The following is an 11,465-nucleotide window of genomic DNA, read 5'->3' as shown; positions in this document are numbered from 1 at the left end:
CTCGCCATCCCGCGTCCCCACACGTGTAATAGACAAACACGATAAGACAAGTCATCCAGTAAACAAATCTCTGCTTTATCCTCCATGTTTTAACCCTGGGATGTATCTTGTTTTTAACCCTTTACACGCGGGGTTCGACTTGAGCAGTTTGGCACCAGATCTAAAACCTTTTCATTAATATGGCGCTATCAGCATTCTCGGCTTTCATTTAAGACTATTAGCACAGTATATTTTTACTGCTTTCTTTGTAAAATTCATACATCTTTATAAATTATAAGATATTAAACAAAGTATATTTCGCGTACACAATTCAAGGCCATAATTTTGTATTATTGTTATTATTATTATTATTATTATTATTATTATTTATTATTATTATTATTATTATTATTATTATTATTATTATTATTATTATTATTATTATTATTATTATTATTATTATTATTATTATTATTATTATTATTATTATTATTATTATTATTATTATTATTATTATTATTATTATATATTATTATTATTATTATTATTATTATTATTATTATTATTATTATTATTATTATTTATTATTATTATTATATTATTATTATTATTATTATTATTATTATTATTATTATTATTATTATTATTATTATTATTATTATTATTATTATTATTATTATTATATTATTATTATTGTTATTATTAAATTTGTGTTAATTTTTTTAAATGTCAAGATAGTTGGGACGCGAAGGTTGCGTCTTGCTTCTTTCATTTCTGAGCAACTGTGTATGAAATGGTACCAGACAATGTAAGAAAATAAATAAATAAATAAATAAATAAATAAATAAATAAATAAATAAATAAAAATTTAAAAAATTCCCCCAAAAAAATCAGTCGTCCTCGACTGGGATCGAACATCAGACCTTCGGATTAACGGGAACCTCGGTAGCACGTCTGGCGGGTAATTTTGTCTGGCACCGTTTCATACAGACTTGTTCAGATCTTTATCTCACACCGGGGCCTGCTCCCTAATATCTCAATTTGATTCCTTTATTTCTCTCAATAACAGCTCTTTTACGTAATGTTTTTATTCTTTGTTGTTGTTGGCTGAAGAAGGGTTTTGAGTCCGAAATGTTCCATGTTTGGTATTGTGGTCTTTTTTTAAACTGTTATTTGTTTTGTTACTTTTTACGTGCGCCAAGAAGCCTTGCATCGTTCATTAGAAGAGAGAGAGAGAGAGAGAGAGAGAGAGAGAGGGAGAGAGACACAGAGAGAGAGAGAGAGAGAGAGAGAGAGAGAGAGAGAAATTGTTCCATGTACTTCTACTATTTTATATGACGACTGACTGACTTTTAAGCCTTTCGCATCTCTGTCATCGGACTGGGACGCCTCGGTTACTTCCATCAGGTTGTACTGGTGATGTTTTACATCTATTGTGAATAAAACAACAACAGGATAATCTGGAACCACACTTGTAAAGGATTAACACTTAATCGCCGTCGTCTTGGTCTGACTTTGACACAAGCCACGAGCTTATCCCAGCCGCTGTGTCAACACGCACACTTTCACTCAACCCCCTAGATGGTGATGAGTGAGAAATGAACGAGCAAAGAACGATAAAAAAGGGCAGGCCGTTTGTAAATACATCAGCAAACACCAATACGCCAAAACGCCAAGCAAAACATCACAACAAACTGCATCAACCACCACAAACCACTCGACACTCAGATGTCTGTGCAACGCAACCAACCCCCGGCCGCCACTTCATCTCATTCCTTCCTTCCTACACAAAAATATATTAAAAAAAAAAAGAAAATAACAACCACACTACTCGAGTATGCTGCCGTATACTGAAACACGCGTATTAAAAAAATTTGCCAGAAAACTCGTCCTTCAAATATCAATCGGTTAAATTGGCCATTATCTTGTCCAACAATCTCAAATTTGAGACTCCAACGGGAAGCCGAATGTTCGATAGTTTTTGACAAGTTGGGGACCATTTTAATACATCGAAAGAAGAGTTTTCTGGCCAAATATTTAAAATTCGTGTTATTTTGTATTTTTATTTTATTTTTTTTCTCCCCGAGTGTGCAACAGTCTAGATGTTGCCTTTTCAAGAGCTCTCACCGCCCCCGACTTTCTCTTCTGTACCTTATTCATCTTTGCCACTTACTGTAAACAAATATTACATGAATTCTCTCTGTCAACAGCGATGTTTGGAATCCAGACGGTGTCGATGATAGGAATATTATAAACAAAGATTATTTATCAATCCGGCATTTTTATTCTCTTTTATTTTTTTATCCCTATTGCCACTCGAGACCTCTCTTCTGTCTTCGTGATATATCGGATATTATCATGAATAAAATGATAACATGTATGATACTCTTATCAGAGGGCGTTACGATTTTAATGTAAAAACACTAGGATTCCTCAAGCGATATGTTATTATATTATAGGCTGTTAAATAATAATAATATGCAATGAACAAAAATAAGTGAAACAGTTTCAAGGAACATTTTGCTGAATAAAATAATGAATGACTCGGGCTCAGACTCTTCATCAGCCAACAAGTTTGTTTTGGCTGAAGATGGGTTTGACCCTGAAACGAAAAGTGATAATTTTTTCCTTTATTTTTTAAGACGTAATATTTTTTTAAATTTTTCCTCTTATAGCTTCTCTATTATTGTTAATAGTTCAAGAATACTTTTTTTAAAAAGAAAGAAAAGTAAGTAACTGAAAATGATCGTTGGCGTGGGCCATGAAGCTGTAGATTGTCATATACGTAGGGGTTTCGGGTTGTTTATTTATACATTTATTTATTTACTTATTTATTCAGCCATGCGTTCATCTATTTTTTTTTTTATTTTACTTTCTAATTGTCAGAAACTCAAGAAGAAGATCGATGGTGTCGGGCCGGATGTGACGTCATCTACGACTTCAGTCTCCAACACCACTGCCGAAACTGTCTTCAGCTTTAACGACCAAAATGGTACGGGTGGTCCCAATGTGAATCAAAACAACAATAACAATAACAACAACAGCAATACTAATAACAATAACAACAACAGCACCAATAACAACAACGGTGCTTTCCAAGGAAACCCCGGTGCTGGAATTCCAAGCGTGTCCGTTCAGATCGTCCAACAGATCAGCGCTCTATCTCAGCAAGAAACCTCCCAGACTATCCACACCAACGTCACTGTCAGTTCTCGCTACGGGAATTCCAATTCACCCGACGTGGGTGGGGGCGGGGGCGGAGGGGCCAGTCACAGCGTCCATACTAGTGTTCAGTGTAAACAAGAACCTCCGGAGGATGTGAGCAACACGTCACGGGGCAACAACAACTCCAATAATAGTAATAATAACAATCTTAACGCGGCCCCAACTTCGGGCCTAGGAACTGCTACCTCTTCTTCCTCATCTTCCATCTCTTCTTCCATTGCCAACAATAATAATAACAACACTTCCGTTTCGGACTCTTCAGACTTATCCTCGGTTGGTCTAGGAATCAACAATGTAGACGACATCCAAAACTTTTTCGATTCCTTGGAAAAACGAGGAGCGGACATTGAACCCGCGTTGCTCAGAGAGCTCAACGAATTCGACGAAATTGTGAAGAAGAAATGTCACCAAGATTCCTCTAGTAATGACTCTCCCGTTTCCAACATGTACGGCCCTCTAGCGTGTGGATCGCCGCCCGACGGGGCTGCCTTCCCACACAACATGGCGCCCCATCACGCAGGCCCAATGGGGAGTATGTTTGATGGAACGGCCAATGCCTCCAACCCCGGCACCCTGACCAACCATAGTCATAACCATAGTCATACCATTCCAGTCCCCACAGCCATTCCCGAACCGACCGGCCCCGCGGCCGAAACGCTCAAACAAATGGCCGCTCAGCACCAGCACCAGCACCAGAACCCAACGGCCGGGTACCCGATGAAGCACGTCGACCAATTTTCAGACGGGCTTCGAAACGGATTCAACTCCACTTACCCTCAACCCTTCCGCTCCACTGTGCCCAACTCAAGCTCCCCATTCCCCCCTTTCAATCCACAGCAAGGCAACCATCTCGGCGGCGATGCCAGTTCCCAGATGAACTCCGACCTCGCATCGCCGCTAGCATACGGAGCGACCAAACCTCTCACTCACTTCTCCACCGACCACGTAGTCCAGAATCAAACCCCGCCGTCCTCCTCCCTACAGCAACTCCAAAATCAAGTACAAAGTCACTTCAAACCCACATCTCCCCATCATATGCAAATCACCCAAACACAACAGATGCAAGTCTCCCACGGGTCTCACAGCCTCCAAATGACACAGACCCAGCAGGTCCAAATGCAGCCCCCGCCCCAGTCCATCTCTTTATCACAGCAGCAAAATTTCAACATGGGACAACAGCAGCAACATATGATGCCGGACCAGATGAAAATGCAGATGATGGAAAAGATGCGGATGGAGCAGCAGCAGCAACAACAGCAACAAGCTGCAGCAGCTCAGCAGGGCCGAATGCCTCCCCAATATATGGGGCGTCCTCCGCCAGAATACAAAATGCACCCCAATGCCAGGCCTCAAAACACGACCTATTCAAACACGACGGGGGTTAACTCCAATCCTTTACAAACCATGCAGAACATGGTCAATCAGACATCGGCTTATGGGGTGGTGAAAAGCGAGGTCCCAACGGGTGTGACCTCCGGAGGTCCGAACGTTATGCAGCAACAGCACACGACTCAAATCTCAGCCGTGCAACAACAGTCCGTTTCCATGTCGTCAGGTGGGGGCACACCCTCTCACATGGCTAACCTGCCACCATCATCTAGGCCTGCCTACCATCATCATCAGCAATCACAACAACAGCCAAATACCCAACAACATTTACAACAGCAACAACAGCATTTACAACAGCAACAGCAACCACCACCAGCGTATTCGTCATCGTTAGAAACGGTATCTGCATCGTCCCGAGTCCAACAGCAATCAAGTACAAACAATTTTACCAGTGCTCTTATGAGGAACCAAAGACCTCCCAACGTAAACGTTGGCCCCGATGGGCTAAATATCACGCAGCCCAGAACGCATTCCGATTGGTCGTCAAGCAATGCAATGATGGGTTCTGTGAATATGATGGGCGGAATGCGTCCACAAATGGGAGGCGCGGGTCTTGGTGGTGGACCACCTCCACCACAACACACCATGACTCAACAATCCTCTTCTATGTCAACGGCTCACATGATGCAGTATCAACACCGCCCGCCCCATTACGGGCACACCAACGCGGCCACCATGGCACAAAGACAACAACATCAACAGCAGCAGCAACACCATCACCATCATCATCAGCAACAAATTCGTCCTTCTATGCCGAGCCACCAACAACAGCAGGTCAGGTCGGGCAGTGCCGGGGGTATGATCCCCAACTCGGGTCAGATGATGATGCAACACCAAGCCATGCAGGTCAGTCAGATGACCATGAGATCATCCAGTACGGGCTACGCCATGGCTGGCGCATCCCCCGGACCCCAAGGCGGCGCCAATGGAAACGCCATGCAAATACCTCAGCAACAAGCCGGAGGTTTGAACTCTCAGCAATCACAACAGCAGTCTCAAACGTCAAACACTAATATTGGGGGAGGGGGAGGTTCCAGTTTTTCTCCTTCCAACAACGCCGATGAGCTTCTGAATTTCCTGGACAATCCTCCCATGTTTGACTCCATCCAGACAAGTACTGCCGACGATTTGTCGCTGTTCGACGACTTGTTGAATGGCAAGTGATCCACGGGAGAAGGCAAACGTCTGAAGGGTTGCGAATGATACACTGTCAGATTGATTTGGAAAAAAAATGTAAGGGGTAATGACCACGGGTCGCAGATGGTCTTTAAAAATATATTCCCTTTTTTTTTCTCCTTTTTTGGGGGGGAGCCTGGATTTTTGCTATGGGTGTCTACTGTTGTATCTGATACTGCACCATAAATACCTTAGCAGAGTTTTGTCTCGCTCCGTTGTCGGTCGACATTTTTTCTCAATCCACCCTTAGGGGTCGCCTTGACCTCAGTATTAGTTCGTCCGGATTCCTGTCATTCACGGAGGTGACGATTTCCTGTTTGTACAATAGACCAATTTACCGGGAAGGATGGGAGAAGATGATTTGATTCGTATGTTTAATTCTGAAAGAAGAAGACGTGTCAAATGTTAAGGTTTGTCTACTGCAGATTGTGACTAGAACTTCAGCCATTTTCAATTCAATGTGAATGATGACGCCAATCCGCCAAAAGGGAGACAACTTGGGAATTGGAAAATGTGTATGGACTACAGACTTGCACGTCTTTGATGGTTAAGAAATAGGATCATAATATTATTATAATGAATTCTCGTAAACCCCCACTCTCCATCTCACCCCAAATAGCAAGAAGGAGTCCGTTCAGAACCCTAAACGAATCACGAGATATTTCCGATATTCCATATTTGTTGATACGTTTGACTCATTGCGCATGCGCCTATCCAGCGCTTTCGCTATCATAACTCGACACTTTGAAAATAATTAAGCTCTATTGAGCTTGGGTAATCTGTGTGTTGGTGTCGTTCCCCGTCTGATTCGTTATTCCAGGCTTATAGAAAAATACAGAAAATTAAATCTATCCATCCATCCCTTTCCAAACCCACCCCTTCGATAATAGTTTCGTGTCAGAGTCCAAGGTCTTATTTTGTTGGGTTTTTTTTTTTTTTGTTTGTTTTGTTTTTGTTTTTGTTTATTTTTAAATCGGATTTTACGGACGCCATTTCTGTGACCCCCCCCCCCCCCCCCCATTATCAAATTTGTTGTATTTGAACAGTACCATTGTTATTTATCTTATTAATATTTGGGATAGATGAACTTACTTAGTCTAATTTCTCTCTATCGCTTTTGTGGAGAGAGGCATGGCTACGAAATCGCACGCTTGCATCCGCTCAAATAGACATATTATAGAGACATAAGCACATAGACACGGAGCCCTGTCTCACTCGTATAAAATCTCCATTCTCTCCTCTCTCTCTCTCTCTCTCTCTCTCTCTCTCTCTCTCTCTCTCTCTCTCTCCCTCTCTCTCTCTATATATATTTCTCTCTCAAATGGCACACAATGAACGCAAATAACAGTGGTTAATGATAACTATAAATAACTAAGGACACTTCAGTGTAAGCCAAGACTACCGCAAAATGTCAGAAAACAGGAAACCCGTCATCAAAATAAACACAAGCATGCATCAAATATCAAAGTCGTTATGTAACATGGATTTACACGTCAATCAAACAGAGGAAGACAAGTTAATTTATCATAAATTATACTCACAATGCCACCCACCACCCCTTCCCACCCCCTTCCATTAAAATGTCAATGGTTACAATTTCCACCATCGCCGAGTTGACTCCTCTACTTAATTCACGAATTCCGGCATTACGTGGGACAATTTGGTTGTAATTAAGGTGGTTGCTGTTACCAAATATGGCTGCTACCGTGGTCGTGATTGGTGTTGTTATCTCTGTATTGTGTTTCTTATAGGACTCATTACTAGCTGCATTTCATTTTAATTTGACCCGAGCATTGGGTGAAATTGCCCCTGAGCGGCAGGGACTGGGATGGGGGGGGGGGGGGGGATAGGAAGGACGGGAACTTCTCTGGACCGGTGGATTTTTAACTTAACTTTAAACTTGAGCTTTTAGTATACGTATTCGATGGTCGGCGGATCAAAACTCTGAAGTCCCGGTGTTCATTTTTTCTGATGGCATCGGAGATCTGGTTCGCCCAAAATTGAATAAGCCTGGTGCGCAAAGCTCCTGTGTAAGACTTCTGTTTTGGTGTCGACTATCGATCTGTAGCACAATATTCACAATTATTGTGAAAAGCGCGTTGCCAAGGGACTCAATGTAACAGTCTAAATTAACCTGTAGGACGAGACACGACAACGCCTGTAAGAGTTAGGCGCTATCGTAATGATTGTCGACGGAGACAATGCTATTACAGGAAGGTATTCATGCATACATTTCCGGTGAGATAATATGAGTAAAGAGCCTTTTCTAAGAACACAACTCTGCGCCATCCAGAGTTGGACTCGAACCAGGGCCATGCCCATTCGAATGTCAGTGTCGTACGGCAAGACTACAAAGTCAGTCTTCATCAATACACAGCCTTGCCATCTTGTCTATGCCTCCAAATTATTTGTCCTCTTCCATGAGGTTTTGTGTCATTGTTCTAGAAAGTGACCATTTCAATTTGGTGTCACTTGGGCCCTGCCCGGAGTCTTTTAGTTAGGGGAAACAGCTCGACAGATTTATACTTTTATAAGTTATTATTATTTTTCCCTTTAAATCAAATATCCATTATTATTGTCATTGTTGTGATTTTGATTACAGTACTTCTGTCTTGAGTATATTATCCCTTTTGGCGGAGACTTATGTGTCAGTAAGAGTAATAGGACTTTATTTGGTTTAATACTAGCTTCGATATTATATTATTATTCTTGGAACTAAGTTTTGACTTCCGTTGAGCTAGTCCCTTTTGTCTGATGGTGGTATTATTCTTTGGTGCTTGAAAACTTGATCTATTTCCCCTTTTGTCTTTTTTATAACTTCAGTTTTTTACTGGCCCTGAAATGACCTATAAGTATCTGAAGCATTGTAGTGCTTAAAATCAACCAAATCAAACTCTTGACTCTGATGTAATGTCCTTTCTCATTGTTTTACAACGTGATTCGAGCTTCAATGAGGTGACGCCATGACTGATTACTTGGAATGAAGTCCTAGCTAGTCGCATGGCTTGTATTGTCTATCGTTGTGGAAATGTTCAAGTTTGCTGTTTGAATTTGAATTAGATAATAAACCAAGAAAAAATATGAACTGCATTTGTGTTGGTTGTAAAGGTCTGCAGTTTGAATTTTATATCTGATAAACGATTTAGAGATTTTATTATATTATGGCTGGAAGAAAGAAATTTTGGCGGTAAAAGGGTCATTTGAGTGTGGCACACGCCAGTGTAACAAACGTCTGTCTGTCTTCAGGGGGGATCGTGACCTTCGATTTAGAACAATTGCCAGATTAGCCCTTGTCGTTTGTAGAGACGAATCGTTTTAATGCAAGTCGGTATCAAGAGTCAATGTGTGTGATGGTTTGTTTTTGTTTTTGTTTTTTTTGTATGTTTTTTTTAATGTGTTAGATAAAGATAAGATGGTACACTGTATTTTGTTTATAATTTTATTTCAAATGCAATGCGATGCTTTGTCAAACAGATCATTACTTGTTTTATATTATAAGGCAGGGTAAACTTAAACCAGTGATACACTCCACTAGAATAAACAAAACAGAAAAATGATAAATTATTTAAATGGTATAATAAAGTGGGTTGGATTTGGAATTCTAACTTGCCCAAGTATCAAGAACTTTGTTCACCATAACATGTGACAAAGTATTATGTCCAGTACTAGAAACCTCGCGTTAGTTCTATTGATGGGCTTAATCCGGAGCTTCTGATTCTAATTGGAATTATTCTTAACCCCCAATTTCCTCACCTGGACAACATGGGTGATTCCTGTTGACATGAGACATCTTGTTTGATGAATTATCTATATCCCTTTGTGGAATACCTAGGCGACGGTATCTTATGATGTCATGGCGGAAGGACAGAATGTTGTTGTTTTTTTCCCCCTTTGATTCTAGATAATTGGGATTTACTCTCAAGTTTGGAATTTCTTCCCCACATTCCTTTACTATTTTCGGAGATGTAGAGAATCGTATCGAGATATTAATGAATCTCGAACATTCTTCAACCAACCTTCTTCTTCTTCTTCTTCGTCTTGTTGGAACCTCCAATATTGTCGAGGATCACTCCACAGTTTGTAGGGTTTTACATTTTAAACTTGCTAAAACTCTGCACATAATACTAATTTTTAAAAAGAAACAAAACAAAAAAAGACAAAAAAAAAAACACAAAAACATAGATTTAAAAGTCACGTTGTGAACTCTAGCAATCGCGTGAAGGCATGTTGGCAACCGTTTTCAGCCACTTCAGCTGGGAGGCTATTCCATAGAAAAGACAACGCTGTTAACGGCCGGCCAGGTCTTTCCATATCATTATCTAATCCCAAGGATCTTAGGCAAACCATTGTATCGGTCAACCATATGCCCAGACTGATTGTCTATTTGAACTCAAATTCCTCTCACGATCCATCTGGTTATAGCTGCGTAACTAACTTTTACTTTTTCACACGAAAAGTGGTCACAACCTGGATAAAGCTTGAGAGGCATCGCTGTTGTTGCGAACAGTGGAATATTGTCTCAGACTCGAATCTGGTATGTATTGGATTTGTTGATAATATTTGAATCGGATATTGAGAATGTCGGTAAATTGAAAACCCTGCCATTCCCAATTAAGCGATTCAATGATAATTAGCTATATATTATGATATAAACACTCACAAAATGGCCGCCAGTTGTCGGGCGGAGGGGAGAGAACTGCTTGCTCAGCAGAGGACAGGCAAATGGGGTTGTCTTCATTACACGGTGGGGTGGTGAATACGTTTGAAAAAAAAAGAAAAGATAATTGGTCTCATGTAAAGTTGAATGGAAGTAATAATCTGAGAGTGGAAGTGTGTGGGGAGGGGTTGGGAGACGGTTGGGGGGGGGGGGGGGGGGCATTATGTCAATTACCAAACCACAAACAATAATCCTGGGTAAATGTCATCGGTCGGTCGTCATAAATCCAATCTGTGTCAGAGTACTTTTACCGTTGCAGCATTGCTGTCTTGTTTTGGTTCATAACAAAAAGTAGAGGTTTGTTTTAACCCACACATCCGGTTATGTGGTCTAGTGGTATGACACTCGCTTTCGGATCGGTAAGTCCTGGGTTCGAGCCTCGCGCTCGGCGCATAGTTGAGTCCTTGGAAAAGGCTCTTAACTCACTTTCTCTCACCGTACTCAGGTGTAAAATAAGTACCTGGCCGGCCGTTAACAGCGTTGTCTTTGCCCGAAAAATTGTAATATCGCCTAACAGGTCGCGTGTCCCATCCTACATGTTAAATGTTGCTGTTGGCCAGGGACCCTTGTAAATCGCTTTGAGCACATTTAGTGGATATTGCCCTATATAAAGCTCAATAAAAAAAAAATTATCCGTGCCCATCAGTTTGTGTGCTAAATGTCGTAAATACTGAACGACTTCAAAATTTGAAATAATTATTTATTAAATAAATTGCTTTTGTTTACCTTATTTATTCATTTATTTATTTATTGAAAAAAGTCCGCTGTGTCTGAAACTCTCTATTGTCCCGTAAAATACCAAGAATGATAGGGCGTCACTTAGTATAATAACAACTTTCGCCTTTAAGGTCAATCAATTTTACGACATCTAACATACTGACATAGTATAGACAGGGTGTGTGGGTAAAAGAACTTGTAGCTTTAAAGATGAGCCATCAATTTTCTTAAAAGTAAATCTTTAGTTAAAAAATGTGTCTTC

The 11,465-nt window shown here is 40.6% G+C and overlaps 1 protein-coding gene across 3 annotated transcripts in view; it reads left to right on the top strand.

Moving 5' to 3' along the window:
* The window catches only part of LOC144970023 (uncharacterized), an 81,079-nt gene extending 70,531 nt beyond the window's left edge, over positions 1 to 10,548 (top strand). For all 3 annotated transcript variants that reach the window (XM_078909196.1, XM_078909197.1, XM_078909198.1), the window contains exon 3: positions 2,866 to 10,548. In XM_078909196.1, coding sequence (XP_078765322.1) covers positions 2,866 to 5,757 — 2,892 coding nt within the window. In that variant the 3' untranslated portion in view covers positions 5,758 to 10,548. The remainder of the gene's footprint in view (positions 1 to 2,865) is intronic.
* The last annotated feature ends 917 nt before the right edge of the window (positions 10,549 to 11,465 follow it).

The sequence above is a fragment of the Berghia stephanieae genome, chromosome 4, assembly GCF_034508935.2.
Source record: "Berghia stephanieae isolate SIO BIC M18660-M18661 chromosome 4, UCSD_Bste_1.3, whole genome shotgun sequence".
Lineage (NCBI taxonomy): Eukaryota > Metazoa > Mollusca > Gastropoda > Nudibranchia > Aeolidiidae > Berghia > Berghia stephanieae.
This window is presented reverse-complemented; position numbering and strand designations above follow the sequence as displayed.